The sequence below is a fragment of the Dermochelys coriacea genome, chromosome 7 (genome assembly GCF_009764565.3).
Source record: "Dermochelys coriacea isolate rDerCor1 chromosome 7, rDerCor1.pri.v4, whole genome shotgun sequence".
Lineage (NCBI taxonomy): Eukaryota > Metazoa > Chordata > Testudines > Dermochelyidae > Dermochelys > Dermochelys coriacea.
In genome coordinates, this window is record NC_050074.1 from 93482539 (window position 1) to 93510494 (window position 27956).

The 27956-nt window shown below is 43.2% G+C and overlaps 1 protein-coding gene across 1 annotated transcript; it reads right to left on the minus strand.

Annotated features, from left to right (window-relative positions):
- Nucleotides 1-18596: 18596 nt before the first annotated feature.
- On the minus strand, nt 18597-24157 carry PPP1R3C (protein phosphatase 1 regulatory subunit 3C). The gene is made up of 2 exons (XM_038410190.2): nt 23378-24157; nt 18597-21308 (listed from the first exon to the last, which is right to left on the minus strand). The coding sequence occupies exons 1-2, from the start codon at nt 23389-23391 to the stop codon at nt 20360-20362; spliced, it is 963 nt and encodes a 320-aa protein (XP_038266118.1). The 5' UTR covers nt 23392-24157; the 3' UTR covers nt 18597-20359.
- Between the last annotated feature and the right edge of the window lie 3799 nt (nt 24158-27956).

Here is a 27956-nt window from a genome sequence, read left to right on the forward strand (position 1 = left end):
CCACAGCTGCAATACTGTCTGTCATTATCTGAATATGGAGTGAGTGTAAAAGTGGAATGAAGGCCTTCCAAGCAAGGTGGATTGCCCTCAGTTCCAGTAAAAGTTTATATGTAGTTGGCCTTTCATGGGGTCCATGTACCATGAGCAGCATGTTTGTCCAGGTGAACACCCCACCCCACAAGGGAGGCATCCATCAAAATGCTGGCCCTGGGTGGTGGGAGGGCTGAACAGAACTCCCAACATGATCTTTTCTGGGTTTGACCACCGAGTTAGAGGAGGGACAACTCTGGCAGGAATGACCACCCTGGAGTTGATGTGGCCCTTTCTTGGTCGATAGGTCAGGTGGAGCCAAACCTGCAGGGACCACAAGTGGAGTCTGTCAAAAGGAGTCATGTAGGTTGTCAGGGTTCCTTCCCCACTCTGAACTCTTGGGTACAGATGTGGGGATTCGCATGAAAGACCCCCTAAGCTTATTCTTACCAGCTTAGGTTAAAAACTTCCCCAAGGTACAAACTTTGCCTTGGCCTTGAACAGTATGCTACCACCACCAAGCGTTTTAAACAAAGAACAAGGAAAGAGACCACTTGGAGACGTCCTTCCCCAAAATATCCCCCCAAGCCCTACACCCCCTTTCCTGGGGAAGGCTTGATAATAATCCTCACCAATTTGTGCAGGTGAACACAGACCCAAACCCTTGGATCTTAAGAACAATGAAAAAATCAATCAGGTTCTTAAAAGAAGAATTTTAATTAAAGAAAAAGTAAAAGAATCACCTCTGTAAAATCAGGATGGAAAATACTTTACAGGGTATTCAGATTCAAAACACAGAGGATCCCCCTCTGGGCAAAACCTTAAAGTTACAGAAAATAGGAATAAACCTCCCTCTTAACACGGGGAAAATTCACATAAAACAAAAGATAAACTAATCCGCCTTGCCTGGCTTACCTATACTGATGGGTAGAGCCACCTCACTTGGTCCCTGCGACTGCAAGATGTCTAGGAATCAGTGTTGATGATCCTGGACCTCCTCTGATGAGATCTATAGGACACTGGCCACTCGTAACAACTCCTGGTACTGGCAATGAACATCCAGAGGAGAAGGCGAAGAAGGAGTGCCTGCTTCATTTGGGGTAGAAATGATGAAAAGAAATGATGAAGAGGCGCCCGTGAGAACTGTCGGTACCTGCAGATCTAATTCCACCTGTTCCTCCTTGTACACCAACAGACCCAGCTGGCAAGAGGGAGAGGAGAGGTATGACTCTTGAGAAGGGCCTTCACACCTGCTGTAAGGATCCCAAGGACCACAATAAGACCAGAAAGGAGAATTGATCGGTGGTGTGGGATCCCCCAAGGAAATCAGTACCAGCAGTCCCTGAAGTGTCATACCCAGTGAAATGGCAAGCCTAACCCCTTGACTGTTTATCATGGCTCAGCTGCCTCTGCAGAGATACCGCTGTGGCCACCTCCTCTGAGAAAGGAGATCCTACAGGAGAGCCAGGCCAGAAAGAAGTGGAGACTGCAGATAAGGAAGAATATATCCTCCGGTGTTATGTAAATCTCGGTATATCCTGGTGTCTGTCAGAGTGGTTCCTGCAGTTCAGTTTGATGGATCTAGTGCATCTGTAGTGACAGAACTGTCTTTAGATGGATGCAGAGGTACCAATGATGGGTCTAGACCAGTACTCATAGACAGAAGTGGGCAGCGTCTATCCTTATCTTGGTACTGAGGTGACCGACAGAACTGGCAGTTCTTTCTTTTTACGCATCTTGCCCTCTGATCGGGGATCTTCATCAGAGCTGCTTCCTCAGGTTCTCCTTGCAACATCTCACCTGACTGGACCGGCTCATGGGGAAAGTATGTTTCTTATGGACTGTTCTCAGTGGGGATATGTACTTGTGCCCATGAGAGTGCCTTCTACTATTATGGGGAGCACAGGAAGAAGAGTCCTTGGGCTTAAATGTTGAGGGCTCCACTCCAAGGCACATGTTTGGAGGGGCACTGCTAGGCAGCTGAGGCTGACATATGGGGGGTCTCCGTGGCCCAGATCGGAGATGGGCCTTATAGCCTTTTCCATCAGGGGCTTCTGTAGGAGAAGCTCCCGGGCTTCTCGACTTCTGGGTGGTGAGGAATGACAGATGCTGCGCTTTGCAGAGATATGTGCCTGTAACGGTGTTCACTCATCACTCTGGCACCTCTTACTGGCTGTCATGGAAATTAGCTCTGCATGTTAGTGCGCCCTCTTTGGGTGGTGCCTCGCTGCTGTCATTCCTGATTTAGGACCGACATCTCTCCAAGGACCATGTTGTCCTCTTCAGCAACACAGCCCTCAGGTCATGCCACATGCTGTTCTCCCCCCTGCTGGGGACCTGCAGTCCACTGTTCAGCCACTTCCCTTAGTGGCTACTGCAGCGAATTATCTAGCCACTACCTTGTGACCCCAGTATCCTCTTTTCCCTTGTCTCAGGGCCTCAGCCTGCAAACCTCAGCAGCCATCCAGGAGCTGTCTCCCACTCCCCTGGTTCCTGCTAACAGCACGGCTCTGTCTAGGGTGCTGGCAGTTCTCTCAGCCTTCCAGAGACACAGTCCTTCCTCCCTGGGCTCCCAGCAGAGAACTGTCCTCCTCTGCCCTGAAGCTCCCTTTTTATATGGGCTTGTTTAGTCCTGCTTGGCTGCTCCCTTCAGCCCTTCTCGGATTTGCTGCCTTCTGTGCAGCCTCCCTAGAGGTCTATTAACCCCTTAGAGCCCCGTGTGGGGCAGGTGACCCATCACAATGCCTCATCCAGACAGTACATCCAACACTGATGTTCGTTACAGATGGAGAAGGATCAAGGGCAGATTAAATTCTTGAATCCTGGGACTCTGGGCATAGCCCCAGACCTGGGGAGGGGTTCCCCAACTTGGCAGAAAGAAAAACTATATGATATTATAAACTTTTTAACTACTAATCTAAGAATATATCTGTTTACAAATGTTTTATTTATAGGTTGTACACCAAAGTGAAGGAGGACACAATTCCAACTCAGGCCATGTCACGGTAAGAAAAAACTAGAGAAGGGTTGACCTACAATGGCTCTTGTACCCTCGGTTGGGAGCATGAGGAGAGCTACTGTGCACGTGTAGGTCAATGGACATTGCTTTGAAGAATTTCTGGACTTGAGTCCATGGTACACATGTATAACCAAGTAAGGAATACACATAGTGAAAATCACTCGAAGAAGAAGGTAACAAATATACCTTCCTTTCTCTAATCCTAAATGTAAACCCCTGTGACCATTAAAGCACACAGAATACATGTGGGAGAGCAGGAGATACATTCAGAGCTTTGAAAACACTCAAGGAGGGACAGAGAGAGAGAGCCAGACAGTCACTGCTGGAGCAGGAGGGCTAATGCCGGGCAGTTTGCACTGTTTATGGGAGAATTAGGGTTCTTTTGTTTAAGAATTTAGGATTTCTCATGCTATACTCTTGTTATATAACTGTGGTTAGTTAACCATATATGTGACTTTCCTTGATTGTTCCTTTCAGTGATACTAGCATTCCATCCCTTCCACAAGAGGCTGACAAAGATATTGGGATATAAATTGTAGTTGTTCTAGGGCAAATTCCTACTTCCTCAAAAGATGCTTTAGCCCAAGGAAAGTGGGTGATAATTTGAGAATTTAGGCAAAGATTGGAGCCCCTCCCACCACCACACACACTGTACAGGCAGAGAACATTTTCCAACTGAAATTAATATAATGAAGAAATGTGATTCTAGCCAACAGAAATTACATTTTTTGCATTAACATAACATGTGGCAAAGCCACCACTGCCAGCCAGCTGAAAAAGTCAAAGCTTGCCATTATGAGTCCAACAGAGAAATGCATTTCACAACTGTGAAGTTATAAAACAAATTCAGTGCCAACTTACACCTTATGCCAGCCTCCTATGATTACCTGGGATGTGAGCACTGAACTGGAGTGGACTCTCTACCTGCAAATTGTGACTTTAGTGCAAGGAGAAACCCAAAACAACTTTCACAGCATTTTAACCAATTCAGCTGGATGGGATGTGACTCTGATTCTGTTGAAAGGATTTTTTAATTTTTTTTTTAAACTCAGACCAGTCACTCCTAGGAGCAGATAGAATAAGACTAGCCCATATCCCAACTCAGTCATTGGATCATTGCCAGACCAGAACTTGCTCTAAGCCTGTGTTTGATTATGTGAAATATTCTGAGAAGTTTTAGTTACTTTCTGTGTCGAGCCATACCAGAGCCACAACTACAGAAACATCATGAGAGACAGGCTATTGTCATGTTATTCCTGCCTGGGAACAGGAGTGGAATGATGGAAATGTCATGAGAATATTGGTTCTTGTTTTATTTCAAGTTGCCCCCAGAAATTGATTGGTGGGAGCAGTCCTCTGTGAATTGGAGGAGGGAATCTGCTGAAGAACACAGGGAGAAAGGCTGGCTCCCCATCTCTGGAAGAAGAGAAGTGTTAGACCTAGCAGAGAGATGTTTCTGGTGGCATACTTGATCCTGCTCTAAAAAGAGTACTTGTGGCACCTTAGAGACTAGCAAATTTATTTGAGCATAAGCTTTTGTGAGCTACAGCTCACTTCATCGGATGCATCCGGTGAGCTGTAACTCACGAAAGCTTATGCTCAAATAAATTTGTTAGTCTCTAAGGTGCCACAAGTACTCCTTTTCTTTTTTGTGAATACAGACTAACACAGCTGCTACTCTGAAACTTGATCCTGCTCTGTTTTTCTGTTTATTTACTTTTTTCTGTAACACCTAGTACCATGATAGCTGGGTACCGAATCACAAACCAGACACGCCATTTGCAGAATAAAAACTAGAAACAGAAACAACAGGAAAACAATCAATAGAATGAACATGACTGGAATCATGCCCTGAAAGTTAATAGATTTGACTTCTGATGGGCAGCCAAAGGGAGCTGATTCCAAAAACAGATGCCTCATCTAGAATGATCTGCAACCAGATATGGTGACTTTTAGCTAGTGCAGACATTGCCTCTGGCTATTCCTCTGAATGTTTCCTCTTTACAAAAAAAAAAAAAAAAAAAGAGCACTTCCATCTTAGCCAGTGCCACACTGAGTCAGTTTATTTTCACTGCTGCATTTTGTTGACTGAGGTGACACTTTTGCTCTAAACAGAAAGAATTTGGGTTTGTGCCTTTCCAGAGAGTGAGAGAGAGAGTTTGGTTTTTGTGGTTGTGTTTTTTGCATGAGGTTTTACGTTTAAGGAGTAGCCCGTTACTTAGGGCAAGAGTATTGGCAAGGATTTTTTTTGGAATAAAATAGGGAGAGAAGTATGTTATTTATATAAACAGCTACCTGAGCATACAATAGCTTTTCTAAAGAAGAATGTTTAGCCTAGATAAAAGCAACCACTGATATTATGTGCCACTGATTACCAAAAGGTTTTTTTCTAGACTTTTTGCTAAAACCAACTTCAGCCTCAGTCAGTTTCTTCAGTCACCAACCAACTGCAGAATAGACAAATAAATGAATTCATGCAGCAGAGACTTCATCTAGAACACAGACTGTAGTGGCCCACTTTAGTGTCTCTTAGTAGGGACAAGTAACGTGGGTCTTTAGGAACAACCCACAGCTACAGTATTTCCAGTAAAAAGGGATTATTCCATGGAACAGTCTATTCTGCTTTCAAGATTGGCCTGCGAGTTACTCTGAGGCCTGGGCTACACTGGGGGCCGGGGGTGGTGGCGGCGGGGTTTCAAACTAAGATATGCAACTTCAGCTATGCTATTCACGTAACTGAAGTCAAAGTATCTTAGTTCGATTTACCTGGCCATCCTCGTGGTGGCGAGTCAACCGTGGCGGCTCCCCCGTCTACTCCGCTTACTCCTCCTGCTGAGGTGGAGTACAGGCATCAATTTGGGGATCGATTTATTGCATCTAGACTAGATGTGATAAATCGATCCCCAATAGATCGATCACTACCCGCTGATCTGGCGGGCAGTGAAGATGTACCCTAAGTAATCCCTTCAGGCGCCTGACCTGCTCCAAGCTCATTAGTAGAAAGTTAGGGGTATGCTGACTGTTCTTTAATGGGCCAAATGGCTGTGCAGTCATCCTAGAACCTAGTCACTACATGTTGTGTAGAACAATCGTTTGACAAATGCCAGCCAGTCCCTATTCTTCTCTTCCCTTCCATGCTTAGGACCATGACTTTAATGAACTACTGCTGCTGCTGAGGCAGGAGGGGGTCCAGAGAGATTCTAGCATCTTCTGTATGTAATTATGTATTCAGAGATGCAGTCAAGTTTTTTGTCACTTTGCTAGATGTCCAGGAGGTTTCACAGCAGATAATGTGGTTGAGAAGAGTTGCCTGGTGTGCTACTGGACTGTTCCTTGGATCAGCTTGTCGGCACTTTGCACCTGCAACCAATTGTATTCCAGTCCCATTGGTTGACACAGGAGGAAGTGATGGCAAGAAGCTAGGCAAGACCATGATTTGATGAGCTTCCCCCACAGGAAGAGTAAACTCCTATCCACCCTCAGTCAAGCTGGTCTCGGGCCCACTCCAGGCCCATCTTCCATCAGTCACAGCAGCAGGTGCTCCTGGGTACTCTCTGGAGGCACAGAATGCAAAGCTATTAGACTCCTACTCCTGTGCTGAGTTCTTCCATGGTGCCTAGGAATTACTCCTTTGTTCGAGCCAATGTACAAAAAAGGGCAGACTGGCCCAAGGTGACTGGGGTGCTAATCACATCCTGGCTGCTGGGGGAAAATGGCTTATGAGAGCCCCTTTTTATAAATGAGACAAGCATTGTACTGGATAGAGTGGCTGTCAGTTAGCAGTTCAGCCAATAGAAAACATCCCTTCCATTCAATCTATATTCAAAGCTCCGTCCTTACTAGGCTGCTGGCAGTCAGTATAGAAGAAAAACTCAGGCTCTAGCCTCCTGCTTGAAGCTGGCATCGGGCCTCCAGCAGCTGTTACTCCAGTGAGTAAACCCTGTGCCTGGAATCCTCACTGTCCCCTCACCAAGTTTTTCTCTTAATCTTCCATGAGTGCCCTTATCACACTCCCTCTCCCCATGTAAGCTCTTCTTCTCTTGGCCAGCAATTCCTTCTTCCCATCTCAATTGCTGGTGCCTCCTCTCCCCAAGGAGATCATTTCTCTGTACTGGGTTTCATTGTTGCATTGCCAGATTTCCTGAAGACAGAAGACTGGGGGATCTGAACGTGGTAAGGCTCAGTGACCTAGTCTCCCATCCTGATTAGAAGACTATTCCAGGTAAGAGGAGGAGGAGCCCATGGCGTGATAGAAGGGAGAAGGCCTAGGCATGGGGGTGCACTACCATCTTCATCCCCTCCCTACTTGGAGCAATGGATAGGAGCCAGGGGTCTTTGATTGGCATGTACTGGGATGACTGGTGCACTATATATAGACAGACACTTTGTTTCCCACTTGGGAGCCTTGAGCAGAGGGTGGAGAGGGATCCCCTTCTTTCTCTCACTTCCTGCTGGGAGGAAACTAGGGGAAAGACTGCCAAAGGATTACCCTTTTTTCAAAGACAGTTCAGAGGAGGGATGCTAGCCTAGGAGATCTTCTTCCCCTGCCTACTTGGAGATCAGAAGAAGGATGACTATGTTCAGAGGATATTAATATTTGTAGTAATATTCCCAGATGGAGCTACCATGAAGTGGGTGCATAATTGTTTGGAAAACTGTTGCCAGAGAATAAGTTAGGAGTAGTTCAGTCATGCTGGAAGGGCATATCGAGTGGGGATATGCAAATGCAAAGTACTCCACTTAGGAAGGAGCAATCAGTTACACACTTACAAAATGGGAAATGACTGCCTAGGTAGGAGTACTGCGGAAGGGGATCTGGGGGTCACAGTGGATCACAAGCTAAATATGAGTCAACAGTGTTACACTGTTGCAAAAAAAGCAAACATTCTGGACTGTATTAGCAGGAGTGTTGTAAGCAAGACACGAGAAGTAATTCTTCCGCTCTATTCCACGCTGATTAGGTCTCAACTGGAGTATTGTGTCCAATTCTGGGTGCCACATTTCAGGAAAGATGTGGAAATATTGGAGAAATTTCAGAGAAGAGCAACAAAAATATTAAAGGTCTAGAAAACATGACCTATGAGGGAAGATTGAAAACATTGGGATTGTTTAGTCTGGAGAAGAGAAGACTGAGAGGAGACATAACAGTTTTCAAGTACATAAAAGGTTGTTACAATGAGAAGGAAGAAAATTTGTTCTCCTTAACCTCTGAGGATAGGACAAGAAGCAATGAGCTTAAATTGCAGCAAGTATAGGTTGAACATTAGGAAAAAATGTTCAACTTTTAGGGTGGTTAAGCACTGGAATAAATTGCCTAGGGAGGTTGTGAAATCTCTGTCATTGGAGATTTTTAAAAGCAGGTTACACAAACACCTGTCAGGGATGGTCTAAATCTGAGGTTCTCAAACTGAAGGTCACAACCCCTCAGGGGATCACAAGGTTCTTACATGGGGGGTTGTGAGCTATCAATGTCCACCCAAAACCCCGCTTTGCCTCCAGCATTTATAATGGTGTTAAATATATTTAAAAGCATTTTTAATTGATGGGGGGGAGGGGTTGTACTCAGAGGCTCGCTATGTGAAAGGGGTCACCAGTAAAAAAAAAAAGTTTAGAATCACTGGTTTAGATAATATTTAGTCCTGCCATGACTGCAGGGGACTGGACTAGATGACCTGTCAAGGTCCCTTCCAGTCCTATGATTCTACCTGGCGGTCTGAATATCATCTGAATACCAGGATTCCTTAATCTGAGCATCAGCCTATTCCCCAGATCAAGGTCTCAGATTCTTAAACTGCACCACCATGTGCTCTTACCTATCTTTTTTCCACGGTGTGCAGACTATGCCTTTGTGTTGTATAATTATGGCAGATGCTGTTTTGCAATGTGATGTTGCTGGGGTTTTGCGTGGGAAGTTTTAAATAAATAAAAACATGGGCAAAGAAACACTTTGTTGCTTGGAGGAAGGTCAAAGAGACTTGTCTTTATAACACAACATTCCTGGTCCAAACCAGCCACTCTCTTCCTCATATGGTGTTAGCCCTACATCATGGAATAGAATTTATAAAAATGTAATTGCACTCTATATCTGAAGTTGAAATTAATGAGCAACGGGTCTCCTTTAGAACGAAATGACAAATCCAGGATAAACTCAGGCAATGAGGTAGCTCAAATAAACATTCATCAACCATGAGCACCAATGACCGACAATAAATAGTTAAGAGACTGATGTACTAAGAAACTTGTGGGATCTCTGTTACGGTGTAAGTGTTCTCAATACTTTTTGTGCTAGTTTTATGAGACAGTTACTTTGAAATAAGATGACCAATAGTTCCAAGTCTGAACGCAGCAAAAGAGAAGTTACAGTGCTGAGCTATATTTTGACTTCTGAAACTGGGGGACAGAATGTGAGACTATGAAAACCAATCACCTGGGGGCATGTCTTTTACCTGAAATATATCGCACACACAGCTGACACACACATGGAGTGGAATCCACAAATCTACTTAGGGTACATCTACGCTACCAAAAAAACCAACCAACCAACCAACCAAAAAAAACGAACATTGAAACAACCCAGCAGTGAGTCTCAGAGCCCAGGTCAACTGACTTGAGCTTATAGGGCTCACAATACAGGGATAAAAACAACAGTACAGACATTCCTGCTTGGGCCAGAGCCCAGGCTCTGAAACTCAGTGAGATGGATGGGTCTCAGAGCCCAGGCTCCAGCCCAAGTGGGAACATCTAAACTGCTATTTCTAGCCCTGTAGCACAAGCCCAAGGCAGTTGACCCAGGCTCTGAGACTTGCTGACTTGGGGGCTTTTTGCACTGTAGATGTATTGTGAGGTGCTTGCACCCAGATTCACAATCCACAAGACTCCTGCTGAACACAGTAGGCACCTAAACTCTCTCATTGCCGATGTTTTTCAAAGTAAACAATTCCCCCCTCCGGTGGTCCTATCTCCCACCTAAACCCCAGAGTGATTCACAAACCAGGGGAACACAGCTATGTGGCTGACTAACTTGCCCAAGAGGACCAATCCTGAGTATCCACCTTATAACTTTTGGCACAGTAGTTAGAGTACTCACCTAAGATGGGGGAGTCCTAGGTTCAATTCCCCCCTACCTGGCACAGGGGAGAAAGGTGGGAGAGCCCAGTTCCAATCCTGTCAGGAGAGTGCATTAGTCACTGGGCTCTATGGTATTCTGATGTGGGGCTCTCTCCTGTTGAAGCTGTTGCACTGTGGATAGATAAATGGAATGACTGGGTCAGAGAGAGACAATGGGAATAACTCTAGTCCAGAGTGTAGGGCACCCACCTGGAAGGTATGAGGAGCCACACATAAACAGCATTTTTTGATGAATAACATTTTGTTTAATTATTACTGTTTGAGGGAATGGGCTGATCAGTTTTCAGGACCACCTTGGAAATCTGCTTTAAATGTAACTGTGGGTTAGGCTGGGTTCAGAGGGCCAAGGAGCCCATCCCGCTGTGGATTCTGTTTGGCAGGCTGCCTTGTCTATGGTCTTAATCTACCCTGCTGCATATTTTGTCATAGGTACATTGCAGAGAGATCTTAGGCCAAAAAAATCAAAAACAAAAGCAGCATCCAGCCTCAGCTCTGGCATAGAGCAGAGAAAGGGAGGAAGGTGGACTAGACCAATACCTTTTTGCAGTGTAAAGGGGATTGGTATGAAAGAGCCCATGGGGGTCAGGGGAGGAGAGAGAAAACATTTTGCTTGTCTTTATGGCTGGGGCCCATGGAGTTTGAGAATGGCATGACAGCCCCTACAAGAACCCACTTCATTTGTTGTCTTGCACACTGGAGGTCCAAACCTTGCAAGATAGCCTTCCAGGGGAGCTGATTTAAAGCCCAGGTGGTGCAGAGAGTAGGTTTATATTGTTTTAAAAACAACTGCTCCTGGTTTTTTTTAAAAGCAACTTCTGTCTCTGCAGTAGGAATCCAAGCAAACCCTCTCTCCCCCTCCCAGGGGTAGGACGTGCCAGCTATCCCTTTAGATCTAGCTTTCCGCGAGGATTTCTAGGGAAAGAATGTCTCCTTGCCTCAGACACAAAGCAGCACTTCTACTCCAGCAAGATACAGAGTAGTGACTAGAGAGAAGTAATAAGTTGATGCACAAGTTAGGCCATGGAATGGGCAGGGAAGGCTCTCAAACTACCTCGCTGTAACTGTCTCATAACCCCAGTTTCTTACTCCCGCTGGAGGGAAATTAGTGCCAGATTGTTTTGAGGGAGTGAGAGAGTTCTCCTATACAGTGTCTCCTATACCCATTCTATGGTACTTTGTTTTCCTCTAGAGGAAACAGCTAGTCGCGGGGGAGCCTGCTATAATACTAGGTTTCAGAGTAGCAGCCGTGTTAGTCTGTATTCGCAAAAAGAAAAGGAGTACTTGTGGCACCTTAGAGACTAACAAATTTATTAGAGCATAAGCTTTCGTGAGCTACAGCTCACTTCATCGGATGCATTTGGTGGAAAAAACAGAGGAGAGATTTATATACACACACACAGAGAACATGAATCAATGGGTTTATCATACACACTAAGGAGAGTGATCACTTAAGATAAGCCATCACCAGCAGCAGGGGGGGAAAGGAGGAAAACCTTTCATGGTGACAAGCAAGGTAGGCTAATTCCAGCAGTTAACAAGAATATCAGAGGAACAGTGGGGGGTGGGGTGGGAGGGAGAAATACCATGGGGAAATAGTTTTACTGTGTGTAATGACTCATCCATTCCCAGTCTCTATTCAAGCCTAAGTTAATTGTATCCAGTTTGCAAATTAATTCCAATTCAGCAGTCTCTCGTTGGAGTCTGTTTTTGAAGCTTTTTTGTTGAAGTATAGCCACTCTTAGGTCTGTGATCGAGTGACCAGAGAGATTGAAGTGTTCTCCAACTGGTTTTTGAATGTTATAATTCTTGACGTCTGATTTGTGTTCATTTATTCTTTTACGTAGAGACTGTCCAGTTTGGCCAATGTACATGGCAGAGGGGCATTGCTGGCACATGATGGCATATATCACATTGGTAGATGCGCAGGTGAATGAGCCTCTGATAGTGTGGCTGATGTGATTAGGCCCTATGATGGTATCCCCTGAATAGATATGTGGACAGAGTTGGCAACGGGCTTTGTTGCAAGGATAGGTTCCTGGGTTAGTGGTCTGTTGTGTGGTGTGTGGTTGCTGGTGAGTATTTGCTTCAGATTGGGGGGCTGTCTGTAAGCAAGGACTGGTCTGTCTCCCAAGATCTGTGAGAGTGATGGGTCGTTCTTCAGGATAGGTTGTAGATCCTTGATGATGCGTTGGAGAGGTTTTAGTTGGGGGCTGAAGGTGATGGCTAGTGGCGTTCTGTTGTTTTCTTTGTTGGGCCTGTCCTGTAGTAGGTGACTTCTGGGTACTCTTCTGGCTCTGACAATCTGTTTCTTCACTTCAGCAGGTGGGTATTGTAGTTGTAGGAATGCATGATAGAGATCTTGTAGGTGTTTGTCTCTGTCTGAGGGGTTGGAGCAAATGCGGTTATATCGTAGCGCTGGGCTGTAGACAATGGATCGAGTGGTATGATCTGGATGAAAGCTAGAGGCATGTAGGTAGGAATAGCGGTCAGTAGGTTTCCGACATAGGGTGGTGTTTATGTGACCATCGCTTATTAGCACTGTAGTGTCCAAGAAGTGGATCTCTTGTGTGGACTGGTCCAGGCTGAGGTTGATGGTGGGATGAAAATTGTTGAAATCATGGTGGAATTCCTCAAGAGCTTCTTTTCCATGAGTCCAGATGATGAAGATGTCATCAATGTAGCGCAAGTAGAGTAGGGGCATTAGGGGACAAGAGCTGAGGAAGCGTTGTTCTAAGTCATCTATAAAAATGTTGGCATACTGTGGGGCCATGCGGGTACCCATCGCAGTGCCGCTGATTTGAAGGTATACATTGTCACCAAATGTGAAATAGTTATGGGTGAGGACAGTCACGAAGTTCAGCCACCAGGTTAGCCGTGACAGTATCGGGGATACTGTTCCTGACGGCTTGTAGTCCATCTTTGTGTGGAATGTTGGTGTAGAGGGCTTCTACATCCATAGTGACTAGGATAGTGTTTTTAGGAAGATCACCAATGGACTGTAGTTTCCTCAGGAAGTCAGTGGTGTCTCGAAGATAGCTGGGAGTGCTGGTAACGAAGGGCCTGAGGAGGGAGTCTACATAGCCAGACAATCCTGCTGCCAGGGTGCCAATGCCTGAGATGATGGGGCGTCCAGGATTTCCAGGTTTATGGATCTTGGGTAGCAGATAGAATACCCCAGGTCGGGGCTCCAGGGGTGTGTCTGTGTGGATTTGTTCTTGTGCTTTTTCAGGGAGTTTCTTGAGCAAATGCTGTAGTTTCTTTTGGTAACTCTCAGTGGGATCAGAGGGTAATGGCTTGTAGAAAGTGGTGTTGGAGAGCTGCCTAGTAGCCTCTTGTTCATACTCTGACCTATTCATGATGACGACAGCACCTCCTTTGTCAGCCTTTTTGATTACGATGTCAGAGTTGTTTCTGAGGCTGTGGATGGCACTGTGTTCTGCATGGCTGAGGTTATGGGGTAAGCGATGCTGATTTTCCACAATTTCAGCTCATGCACGTCGGCGGAAGCACTCTATGTAGAAATCCAGGCTGCTGTTTCGACCTTCAGGAGGAGTCCACCCAGAATCCTTCTTTTTGTAGTGTTGGCAGGAAGGTCTCTGTGGGTTAATATGTTGGTCAGAGTTGTGTTGGAAATATTCCTTGAGTCTGAGACGTCGAAAATAGGATTCTAGGTCGCCACAGAACTGTATCATGTTCGTGGGGGTGGAGGGGCAAAAGGAGAGGCCCCGAGATAGGACAGATTCTTCTGCTGGGCTAAGAGTATAGTTGGATAGATTAACAATATTGCTGGGTGGGTTACGGGAACCATTGTTGTGGCCCCTTGTGGCATATAGTAGTTTAGATAGCTTAGTGTCCTTTTTCTTTTGTAGAGAAGCAAAGTGTGTTTTGTAAATGGCTTGTCTAGTTTTTGTAAAGTCCAGCCACAAGGAAGTTTGTGTGGAAGGTTGGTTCTTTATGAGAGTATCCAGTTTTGAGAGCTCATTCTTAACCTACTGACCGCTATTCCTACCTACATGCCTCTAGCTTTCATCCATATCATACCACTCGATCCATTGTCTACAGCCCAGCGCTACGATATAACCGCATTTGCTCCAACCCCTCAGACAGAGACAAACACCTACAAGATCTCTATCATGCATTCCTACAACTACAATACCCACCTGCTGAAGTGAAGAAACAGATTGACAGAGCCAGAAGAGTACCCAGAAGTCACCTACTACAGGACAGGCCCAACAAAGAAAACAACAGAACGCCACTAGCCATCACCTTCAGCTCCCAACTAAAACCTCTCCAACGCATCATCAAGGATCTACAACCTATTCTGAAGGACGACCCATCACTCTCACAGATCTTGGGAGACAGACCAGTCCTTGCTTACAGACAGCCCCCCAATCTGAAGCAAATACTCACCAGCAACCACACACCACACAACAGAACCACTAACCCAGGAACCTATCCTTGCAACAAAGCCCATTGCCAACTCTGTCCACATATCTATTCAGGGGATACCATCATAGGGCCTAATCACATCAGCCACACTATCAGAGGCTCGTTCACCTGCGCATCTACCAATGTGATATATGCCATCATGTGCCAGCAATGCCCCTCTGCCATGTACATTGGCCAAACTGGACAGTCTCTACGTAAAAGAATGAATGGACACAAATCAGACGTCAAGAATTATAACATTCAAAAACCAGTTGGAGAACACTTCAATCTCTCTGGTCACTCGATCACAGACCTAAGAGTGGCTATACTTCAACAAAAAAGCTTCAAAAACAGACTCCAACGAGAGACTGCTGAATTGGAATTAATTTGCAAACTGGATACAATTAATTTAGGCTTGAATAGAGACTGGGAATGGATGAGTCATTACACACAGTAAAACTATTTCCCCATGGTATTTCTCCCTCCCACCCCACCCCCCACTGTTCCTCTGATATTCTTGTTAACTGCTGGAATTAGCCTACCTTGCTTATCACCATGAAAGGTTTTCCTCCCCCCCCCCCCCGCTGCTGGTGATGGCTTATCTTAAGTGATCACTCTCCTTACAGTAAAAATTTACAAATTTGTTAATCTCTAAGGTGCCACAAGTACTCCTTTTCTTTTTGCGAATACAGACTACCACAGCTGCTACTCTGAAACCTCTCCTTACAGTGTGTATGATAAACCCATTGTTTCATGTTCTCTGTGTGTGTGTGTGTGTGTGTGTATAAATCTCTCCTCTGTTTTTTCCACCAAATGCATCCGATGAAGTGAGCTGTAGTTCATGAAAGCTTATGCTCTAATAAATTTGTTAGTCTCTAAGGTGCCACAAGTACTCCTTTTCTTTTTGTTATAATACTGTGTCTTTAAATCAGGCTATAGAGGTTTATCCTTCCAGATGCAGATGGACTTGGTTCAATTCCCACTACTGGCCCCTGCCAAGAAATGCTAGTGGAGCAAACTGCCTATTCTGCTGTGTAAGGAGTTGCTTTAGCTGTGTTCAGAGCGGTCAGGACCTTTCCAGGAAGATGGCTTCTTTTTTTATTTATTTATTTTTTTTAAAAGGCGGGGCGGAGGGAAGAGAGGAAGGGCTCCTGCAGAATTGAATCTTTTCCATGGGAAATCTTGATCTTCCAACAGGAAGTAGTTTTAGCAAAATCAATTTTAAATTTCAGCTTATCCCAAATTAAAAACATTGCTTTGACAAAAAGTCCAAATGTTCCTTTTTTATTCAATTTGACAATCTAGGCCCACTGAGCTGCTGTATGGGAGAGAGAGAGAGTTCAGATGCCTCATCCCTATTCTCCCTATAGATCAGACTCCCTGGCTGGACCTGGATCATGGTGTTCCCCCTTTGCCTGAACTGCATCAGTGCCGCTAATAGAGTGTGTCATGAGAAATGTAGACTATCACAGAAGCCTAGCTCATAAAAGAGAATGGAGACATAAGGCACCTGAATTACCACTCTGAGGTCTAGTCTACACTACGGGGTTAGGTCAAATTTAGCGGTGTTAGGTCAATTTAAAAATGACTGTGTCCACACAACCAACCCCGCCCGTCAACCTAAAGGGCTCTTAAAATCGACTTCTGTACTCCTCTCCAACAAGGGGAGTAGCACTAAAATAGACCTTGCTGGATCTAATTTGGGGTAGTGCGGACGCAAATCGACGGTATTGCCCTCCAGGAGCTATCCCAGAGTACGCTATTGTGACCACACTGGACAGCACTTTGAACTCTGATGCACTAGCCAGGTACACAGGAAAAGCCCTGGGAACTTTTGAATTTCATTTCCTGTTTGGAAAGCATGGTGAACTCAGCAGCACAGATGACCATGTAGTCCCCCCCAGAATCGTAGAGCGTAGAACATTTCTATGCTCCCTCTATCATCTCCATCCCTGAGGTTATCGCACACTAAAACAAAAAAAAAAAAACCCCGCACTCACCATGACATGTTTTCTGAGCTCATGCAGTCCTCCTGCACTGATCGCGCATTAAGCTGTGCCCTGAGGCATTCAGTGGCAGAAGCCAGGAAAGAATTAAGTGAGTGCAAAGAGCAGAAGCAGGACGCGATGCTGAGGCTAATGGGGGAAGCAAACAAACAGACGTCTGCTGGAGCTGCAGGAAAGCCAACAAGAGCACAGACCCCCGCTGCATCCACTGTATAACTGCCTATCCTTCTCCCCATGTTCCATAGCCTCCTCACCCAGACACCCAAGAACGTGGAAGGGGAGGCTCTGGGCACTCAGCCACTCCAGTCCAGAGGATGGCCCAAGCAACAGAAGGCTCTCATTCAAACAGTTTGATTTTTAGTGTGGCTGCAATAAGCAATGTGGCCTTGTCCTTCCCTCCTCCCGCACCCCACCCGGTCTACCTTGTCTGTTACCTCACTTTTTTTTTTTTAAATTAAGAAAGAATGCATGGTTTCAAAACAATAGTTACTTTATTTTGAAAGGGAGAGGGTGGTTGACTTACAGGGAATTAAAAATCAACAAAGGGGGTGGGTTTGCATCAAGGAGAAACACACACAACTCTCACACTGTAGCCTGGCCAGTCACGAAACTGGTTTTCAAAGCCTCTCTGATGAGCAGCGTGCCTTGCTATGCTCTTCTAATTGCCCTGGTGTCTGGCTACTCAAAATTGATGCCAGGCAAATTGCCTCAACCTCCCACCCCACCATAAACGTCTCCCCCTTACTCTCACAGATATTATGGATCACACAGCAAGCAGCTGGGAATGTTGGTTGCACTGAGGTCTGACCTAGTCAGCAACCAGCGCCAGTGAACTTTTAAACGTCCAAAGGTACATTCTAACACCATTCTGCACTTGCTCAGCCTATAGTTGAATCGCTCCTTACTACTGTCCAGGCTTCACGAGCCATGGGAGCAAGGGGTAGGCGTGACCATGTGGTGCTGCCGGTTGGGAGAGCAGCCTGAGGCAGAAGCCTCCAGCACGCATGATATTCCAGGCAGGACTGAATCTCCATGAGACGAAACTTAGAGAAGAGAATGAGCTGGAGTCTCTGGCTCCCATTCGGTGCTCACCGAGGTCTGCCAGAAGTACCCAGGAGACATACGACGGCTATCAGTCCTACTGCACCCTCTGCCGCAAAGGCAAGGAGCTGCTGCTGTGTAGCAATGCAGAACCGCATCTGCCAGCAGCACCCAGGAGACGTATGGTGAGTTGAGCGGTATGTGTGCTGTGGTATGGCGTCTCCACGGGTAACCCAAGGGAAAAAAAAAAAGGCACGAAACGATTGTCTGCCATTGCTTTCACAGAGGGAGGGGGGCCTGACAACCACCTGCGACAATGTTTTTGCCCCATCAGGTATTGGGAGCTTAACCCAGAATTCCAAATGGGCAGTGGAGCCTGCGGGAACTGTAGGATACCTACCCAAAGTGCACAGCTCTGTAAGTCGATCCTAGCCACGGTAGTGGGGACGCACTCCGCTGACTTAATGCGCTTAATGTGGACATACGCAATCAACTGTATAAAATCAGTTTCTAAAAATCAACTTCTATAAAATTGACCTAATTTTGTAGTGTAGACATACCCTTAGAGACATGACAGCAGCTCAGGCAGACAGTTTGTCAAACTTATGTTCCGATTTGGTTCAAAATATCCCAGTCACACGTTTCAATTTGGTAATGTCTAATGTTGTTTTGACACTTTGACCCGAAGGATATTACTGAAATTTTTTCAAACCTTTCATTCATAATTAACTTTTTCATTTAAATTCAGGTTGAAAATTGAAGTTTTCCGTGGGATAAATGTTAATTTTTGACCAACTCTAGCAGTGCTCCCTTGCAGACCATAATGCTGATCCAGGTCTTCCTACCATTTACTCTCAATTGCCCTCTGAATCACATAAAGCAGGACAATGGGTGGTGAAGGAGGGTTTTGTTTTTGTTTTTTAAATCCCTCAGGAAAACAGTTAGATATATCAAAATATGTTTTATTCTTGGACCAGTTTACACAGTACAGTGATAGTTACAGTAGAAAAATATTTGGGTAGGAATGGAAGAGGCTAATTTCACCTTAAACATTTACCTTTTTATTACAAAAATGTTCCAATCCTCAGTATCTGAGTGAGTAATATGACTTGCATTTTCATGTCAACATCAGCTCAATATACCAGACAACTGAACACAGGTGTGTGTATTGTACATATTTAGAGTTGCCACATCCCATACATTCTTAGCATCTCCCACTTCATTCTCACAGGAAAAAGATTATCTTTACACTTTGATAGCTCAGGATGTGAAGCGCAAAGTGCAAAAATACATTGGGTTTGCTGAAATACGTAAAATAAAAAAAAAAAAATACCAAACACTTTGATTTCACAGAAAATAACTGAGGTCTGCGACGAAGCATAGAAAACCGCTCCTATTTATGTGCAAGATATTTAACTATGAAAAGTATTCTTTCTAGAGAAAACCAGTGGCAACCCTTGCTCTTTTCAACAGATTAGCTTTCAAAAAGTGCAGTTTTCTCACCACCTTCAATATGAAGGACCTCAGTTGCCTAAGTTTACTTTACTGCTTTGGAAAACTATTTTTGAGGGGAAGTGTTACTGACTGCAATAGGGAACAAGATACCATAAGAGTCAAGACAAACATTCATAAGAAAGATCAGATCAGCAGATGAGCCAACACATTTAACTCACCTATAAATTAGGGCATTTTATAAGTTACATGGTCTGGCTTCTAAATAATTTTTTCCAAGATAGATTTTTGGCATCTCAGGGATTTTTAAAAGGCACATGGCTTCTTAAATGTACATAGAGCCAAATTCTGCCTGTGAAGTCAGTGGAGTTGCATGGGTATAAGTGAAGGCAGAACTTTCAGCTTATGGTACAAGATAGGCACCTCCCACAAGATTAAATATACATAAGCATATTTACAGAATTCACCCCTCCCATCTATCATTACTCTGTCACTTATTTTCACATATGAAGAAGTTAGAACAAAAAGGCTGCAGTTTAAGCTAATTGCACTTTTTTTTAATTGATTAATTCATTATTACCCCTTAAAAATTTCCCATGTGATTTTTGGAAGACCAGCTTCCAAAAGTTTTTGCACTTTCCTAAAATATACAGTGCATCTTACCTCTTCCCCTTCTCTCACTTTTCTGTTATCCACCCAAAAAGATACTCCTTATTCATACCACAGAATCATAACCTTGCATTTTGTTTCCATGAGGATGTAGAGGGTTAAGACAAACCTCCATCTCAGCAGCAATATCTCATCTCTACAACATACTGTGCCATGCACAAAATGAATTGTGGCTCTGTTCACTTAACATCCCCCCCACACAATTATTACAGCTTCCCAAAACTCCACTACACATTGTACTTCCTCACAAGTGTCTCTTAACCCATGATTAAGGCTAGTGAATAGCAAAGAAAGTCATGTATACTTAACACAGACATGCTATTTCTACAGTAGGTAACCTACTGAGGGGCTTGTTTTTCCGTTTTGAAATGGACCCCTTTTTCTGCAAGGGTAAGATGTGGCTGAGAAGTTTAGAAGTTCTCAGATGGTCAATTGCTTTCACTCAACAAGTCCCAACGTGCTAGTAAATTTGGATTTGTAAGAAGAGTCAGCAAAACTTTCTAGCAGGTTTTGGTGTACTGTACATGAAGCAGAGGCTGAAGACTAACACTGTTTAGTTATTGAAAGCAGGAATGCTCATGTTCATTCACCAATATGGGGTTGAATTTTCAATCCTACACGAGCTTTGCCACTCAGGAGAGAAGCCATTTGACAGCCTTGGACTGCCAAGCTGCTCATGCTCTATTTCATATGTCTTCCTTGGAATCTTATGAACCGTGCAGTCTCTCTTAGTAGATGCTGGTGCTTGGACGCCATCAGGTTTCCATTCTGCATGGACAATCTTGTAGTTCTGACCCTCATTATTGTCCCAGAAGACGTGCTCACCGCTTTGGTAAGAAATGCAGAACTCAATCTTCTTTTGAGTGGGAATGGCTGGAGGCAGCTCAATGGCAAATGAGAAGGTGTCACTGTCAGAGTCGCCATACACATTGTTCATATAGATACAGTCAACATCAGTGTAGGTTTTCCACGTATCAAAGGTAATTCGAACCTGAACCTTTTTCTCATAGCTCATGTTTTTCACTTTCACAGTCCCTGCCACAGCCCTTTCTTGTAGGGTGCAATTCTCAAGACAGATAAAGTTCTTCTGCAAGCGATTCCGGAAATCTAAGTAATCAGCTGAAGGTTGAGAGAAACCCAAAATCAAATTTTTCTCTTCATGTAGTTTTAAACCAGCAGTTATATCTTGAAGGTCTAACAAGTCAAACTGAAGATCCCACACTGGATGCTCCTGGATTTCTGAGAAGACATGGATTGCAGTCAGAGATAGCCCCTTTGAATCTGCAAACACAACTCGCTTCTTGGCTCGGCTTGGGGAGCGGTTCCATTCATTATTTCGACACTCAGAATCACGTTTCATATTGAGACATGGTCTGAGAGGCTTGAATCTGTTAACAAAGTTTCTTCTTTGATAGTCATCAAGAGGGCTGAGAATTCTCTTCAGAGGTGGCGAATGGGCTAAGCAAATTCTCATGGCCACATCAACAGGCATTATGGAGCTGGGCAAAGGCCTTGGGTCCAAGATCTGTATCATTCTGAAATGTGATCAGGAAGATGGTAAGTTATAAGGTTGTTTGCTCCATCAAATACACACTGGAAGAGAGTCTTTTGAAAAGCTGTGCACATTTGATTTCATTCATCATCTTAATTATTCATGGCTTGCTCTTTGCATACTCTTAAATAATGCAACCTAAATTACGATTATGACTTTCAATTACGGAAGCTGAGAAACAGCATAAAAAGTTATTCAACCATATTTGTAAATTCTCAATTGTTTTGATTCAGCCACATTCTCACCCAGCTGTTTGCTTTTCCATGAACATCTGTGCAAATGGAATTTTTCACACAAATCTTAGGGAAAGGTCTCATCTTCTTGCAAATTTACATGTGGCAATATGGATGAAGATTTTCATAAGCCAGCAAGGTATTAGCTATTCCTAGTGGAAGCGCTCATCTCATTTCAGAGACAAGGTGGGCTATGTAATCTCTTTTATTGGACTAACTTCTGTTGGTGAGAATGAAGCTTTTGAACCCCACTGAGCCCTTCTTCAGGTTTGAAAAGGGAACTCCTAGAATCACAGCATAATGCAAAGTGGAACAGATTTTCCAGACCTGAAGAAGGGCTCTGCACGGTTTGAAAGCTTCTCTCTCTCTCACCAACAGAAATTGGTTCAATAAAAGATATTACCTCACCCATCTTTGTCTCTAATATCCTGGGACTGACACAGCTACAACTACACTGCATGCATCTCATTTCAGTCATATAGGCTCCAAGCCAAGACCCATAGATTCCTACAAGTTCTCTCAATCAGGGAGCAGAGATAACACTGTATGGACTCATCATCACATAGTGCCAAACAGGTAAAAATGGATATGTTCACAGTGTTTGATGAACACTTATAAAAATGAATAATTTGTAATGTCAGTTAGTGGATAATTCAGACAAGAATGGTCAAACTACTGGATAAAATTGTTCTACCAGCTGCAGGTGTTAGAGGCATACCATATCATGATTTTGGCTGCTTAATTTATGCAACAAGAGCATGCTTCACCCCATCTGATTTCACTGTAGTAATCTAGTACACTAGTAGCCCTTAATAAAGGCATACTTTCCTAAAAGCATCTCTAAATCCATGTGTAAGTCTACTACAGGGTCTGCATAAAAGCTACATGGCTTTTATTCTTTTTTTTTTTTTAAATAAATCACCTTTCTAATGATGAAAGATTATTCACAATTACAGTATAAAAAGACATGGATAGTTCAAACAAACTGTATATTATATTATATATTTGTGGATTAGGGTTTCAAATGTAATACATCTTTGAAGACTGGCATAGTTTGAATGAAGATAAAATTCTGTTGAGTCACAGGAAGCAAATATTTGCTTTATCACTTTAAGAAAGGTTTCTACTTCTAAGTGCTCTCACTGGTATTGCAGAGCAGTGCCAAAATATGGGGTGGGGGGGGAACCTTGTATGCAGACTCTGAGTCTCTTAATTCTGCCTGTTAAGGCAAGTGCAGGGGCAAGGGGGAAATAAAAAGAGCCCTATTAGTCACTGAAGCCAAAGCAACATAAATTCATCTTTTTCAACAGAACCAAAATAACACACACTGAAGTTTCAAAAACAACTTTCACTTATGGCTATTTTGAGAGAAGCTAATTGTGCTTCTTTGAATGTTAGAGCACACTTACAGGGCATTAACAAACAGGGATGAGAACTAGGAAACTGACAAAAATCAGAAAGTCAGAAGTTAAGACCATTCTGGAGACATTAAATGTTAGCATTACAGATGCATGTTGACATTTTAAGTAATACAAAAAAAGGTAATGATATAAATCTTAATGTCTCAGATTCCTCCCAAAAAGCAAAATTCTAAGAAAATGGCTGATTTCACACACAGATGCATGCATTAGTTTAGGTAGTTCAGACTCAAAAGCCAATTTAAATATGTTAAGATGCACTAGTACACTAGCAAACACCCATATAATCCTTCTGCACTTGTAAAAGGGGCTTGCTATGCTCCACAGAAACTCCTAAAAATGCATTTTTTAGTATGAGGAGTCGTCCCTATCAGCAACGTTAACTCTTACAGAAGGCTTACCTGGTACAATGCATTAAATAGAGCAAACTAAGCCAGAAGAGAACAGCATGGAGAAGAAGCGGTGAAGGTTAATGAGGTGCTTCTAGCTTGATTAAACCTTTGCACAACCTCCTCCCTTTCTTTCCTCCTCTCTGCAGTAGTAGCTCTTTGCAGACTACCAGAGAACATAGTCTGCTGCCTGCTCCGACACCCAACCCTTTTCACGTAAAAGCCTCTGAGCAGCCAATCCCTTATCAGCTAGCTCCTGCCAAGCCATCAGGGCAGTTGCATGCTCATGTTACAGCATTTGTAAACTCGGTAGACGTGTTGGCTGGAGACTGCCTTCTAACGAAGGAGAAATAAAGAATGAAACTATGATTTCAGAATCAGCTGGTTTTAGTGATAGAAACTAATATATTTTTAAGGTATCAGTCATGATAAGGTGATGTCTCTGCGTCCCTGATCTGTCACCTTAAGATCAGCACTAGCACTGGAAACTGCAGAGAGAAAGTAACTTTCCATTCTAATAATTTTAATGAGAAAAATGTATTTTAGTTTCATCTCCTTAGCAGGAAAAAATTGACTAAAGTCAACCCTTTGGAAACAAGACATTCAGTTATATAAAACAGTATAGTCCAGAGTATAACAGCATAATTTATAAGTATTGTTGACTTTACAAGACTTCAACAAATATTCTAACTTTGCTAGGGGGGGAATGGAGGATCCGGGGTAGTTGTATGCAGCTAAGCAAAGCCCTAGTCCTGCAATGGCATCTGAATAGGCAGACATGCACAGAGCCCCACTGAAATCAGTGGAGGGGTCTACCCACATGAATGCTTTGCAGGATTGGACACAAATTTATTCACAAGAGCTGTCTCATTGACCTCAGACATGAATGCAGGACTGGGGCCATAATCTTTGTATCCCTGGAGGGAGAAGTTTCAGAGTAGCAGCCCTGTTAGTCTGTATTCGCAAAAAGAAAAGGAGTACTTGTGGCACCTTAAAGACCAACAAATTTATTTGAACATAAGCTTTCGTGAGCTACAGCTCACTTCATCGGATGCATTTGGTGGATTTGGTGCATTTTCCACCAAATGCATCCGATGAAGTGAGCTGTAGCTCACGAAAGTTTATGCTCAAATAAATTTGTTAGTCTCTAAGGTGCCACAAGTACTCCTTTTCTTTTTGGAGAGAGAAGGTATGTCAGAAAATCTAAGGCACTGTATTTATTTATTTTCTCCCAGCAGCTGTTTTCTCCCAATATGTAAAAACAGGGTTCTCAATTAGGTTTACTTTTATTTGGTTTCTAAAATATATTTAATTTACAGAGAAGAGAAAACAGCTGCTCTCCAAGCAACAAACCAGGCAAATATCAAATCTATTCATTCATTCCATGCTAATAGAAAATGCAAACTATGAGGCATATATTTTCATGTATATATCTATATCTATCTCTATATAATTTAACTTTGCGGTTTGCAAATACTGTCTAGTACTGTAGGATTGGGTGGGGGGCTTAATTATAAAATATGGAGACAAACTGACAAATTTTGCACATAAGCAGCACTTAATGATATTTTTAGTTACAAATATCCCTTGTCTCTTGTTTTGGCACAGTGCTGAGAGATTCCCATTTTGAGGTTAGTTCACTGAGGCTGTGTTAAAGTATAAACCTGAATCATTACTGAAGTGGCCACATAATTATAGGACTAAAATGTACCTCTCTCCTTTTCCCTTCGTGCCCCCTGCTGAGTGCAGAACTTCATCAAATCTCTGTTTCCTGAACTGTTATAGTTGAAATAACTTATTGTTAAAGGTCTTTGCCCCTCCTCCCACTGCGCTTTCAGTTCACACTTAAATCTTTTTATTTAGCTGTAAGAAGAAAGTTTCAACTGATTGCTTCAGTGCAGAAGCTGAGCAGAGAACTCCTTGATTAGTGACAGTCACACCTGAAGTTTCTCTGCTTAAGGAGAGCCTTATTGTGAATACCTGGGGACTAACAAACTTGGAGAAGCCTGTTTGCCAATATTCTAAGTCTAAACTTTGGTTTAGTATCTCATTGTAATTCAGAGAGCAAAGAAAGGAGATAGCAGCAGGGTTACAGCCTCAGTGGAATGGATTTTCAAACTGAAAGGCTTTCAGGTAAGGGGTTTAAAATGGATTTTTCAAATGGCCTGTGTTTCCAAGCAGCAGGGAAGGGAAGCATGCTGCATTTGCAATATGGGTTTTCAAAATGAAATAGATATTGTTTAATCATGACTATTTTTTCAGTCACTGTTGGCATGATCTTACATACTTAGAACAAAAATAATACCCACCCTAAACTGTAAAAAGTCAACTTTTGCACTAGTTCTCACCCATGATTTGTTGCAGGACACAAATCTATATGTAGCTGAACATATATATCCCCATACACAATGTAAGACACTCTACACCTCTTTGCCAGTTAGAAAAAGTACTTCTGCACTTCTGCAATTTAATTATTTTTTATTTTCACACACAGTTCTATGTTCTGTCTGTGTGCTATAGGACCTAAAAAGCTGCTTGAGTTACATTTATTACATAGGGGTCAGAAGTTTCCTTTCTTTATGCTAGGAAAAGGGGGAAATAGGGCAAAAAATTTTTCCATTATGTACACACTGGGGGGAAGGGAGTCACTCCACTAATACATGCTCTTCTTGCTGGCACCACTGATTTAGGCCAAGGTCAGCAGGATTATATAAGAGCAGCCAGACTGGGTTAGACCAAAGGTCCATCTAGCCCAGTATCCTGTCTTCCAACAGTGGCCAATGCCAGGTGTACCAGAGGGAATGAACAGAACAGGTGATCATCAAGTGCCATGCAAGAGTCTACATCTAGTGTGCAATAGCCAGGAAGCTGTAACTGGCTGCAGCATGCTGCCATCTGCAGAGTACAGATTTCCCAAAGGCAATTCATATAGGAGTTACTACTTCTTGTGGGCTAGGTTGTGGTTTTCACAGGTCAGTGTAGGTGTTCCAGCTGTCCATTGATTTCACTAGCCATGTTCATACTGGCTCAGTCTTGATCTCTCCACAAGATGTTGACTCTCACTGCACTTGAAGTCTGTGAACTGTAAATGGTGGTAGTTTAGGGTTGACAGTTTTGGTTAGATGTATTCCTGGAGGTTTCATCACATGATATAATATTTAATTAAAGATTAATCTTTAATTCCTGGAGACTCCAGGACAATCCTGAAGGCTTGGCAATCCTAATAGGTACTTGGGGTGTATGTTTTACCCTTGCATAGATTTATCCACAGATAGGTAGCATGTGGCCCTACTTCTTACATAAAACCAAGTGGGCCTAAGATGATGAATCAGTAGATCTTACATGCCTTTTGGTCCAATCACATTAGTTGATTGTTTTTTGTTTGTGATCTAGCAGAATGAAAGGCATTAACAAGGAGTGTATATAAGAGCTTGTAAAATAGTAATGCATAAGAGTGTGACAGTATGTGGAGGGGAGGTGTAAAAATGTATTCTGTTTTGGACACTAGCCAACTAAAAGTAGAGAGAAGCTAAATTAAAGGGGGGAGGAGGGAAGCCTTGCTTTTTTTGGAATTATTTTGATCTACTTGACTTTCTGTTGAGATGTTGCACACAATGATCAATACTGTGTTTTTGTACATTACAGAATTCATGTGGCAATAAGATTTGGATTTCTCAGCTAAGGTCCTTGGTGACTGACATGCTTGTTTATGCCAGTACTTGAAGGTATCTGTCACACAGGCAAGGATATTGTGAAGCACTAATCTATAACACAAATGAGGCTTTTTGGAATGGAGTCTGTTTTTCACTAGAGCCATAGGTATTCAAGGAGACCTTCTCCCAAGTCTATTACTTTCCAACCCCCTTCCCTTTTTTGCTCTCTTTCTCTCTCACTTAGTCATTTTCCTTATGACTGAGGCAGCTGCCCAGCTCCTACTCAAGTACAGACAATGCTTCTCCAAGTTGTCATTGAAAGTACTAGAGAACAACGCAGAATTCACATGAAGTTGGGAACTTTTGGGTGCAAAATATTTTTCATTCTTTTGAGTAAGAGCCTGAAGATCCTTCAGCCCTAACCTCTTTCATGATAGCATTAACCAAGCCACAGGATTCTTTGAATGAGGTTAAACAGAATCAGGAATTATGTTGGCACTTAACAACTGTCATGCATTTACACATGAAATAAATTCGTATCTCAGATCAGTATCTCATGGATAAATGTCTGTTGCTGTCCACTGGCAGTCTCAGTAAAGTGAATCTGTATGGAATTTGAGTTATTCTTTCACCCCTACAAGAAGGCCCTTCAGGTTACAGTATGGCAAACTAATAGGGTGTGTAAAGTAGCCAGGCAGATTTGCACTGCCAGTGTTCATGTTCTGTTTTATAAATAGAGAACTCTAGTTTCCTGTGGTTTCCATTTGGCATCTTTCACTTTAAAGAGACATCATCAACTTAAAAAATTCTGTTTGAATTTTTTTACCTAATACCACTGTAGCTGAAAGACTAGCGAGAAAATATTTTTAAAAAATTTTTTTGTATGTGACAGTACTTTGTACATGGTCAGTTAGCTTTCCATTTGGTTGTGTGGGTCT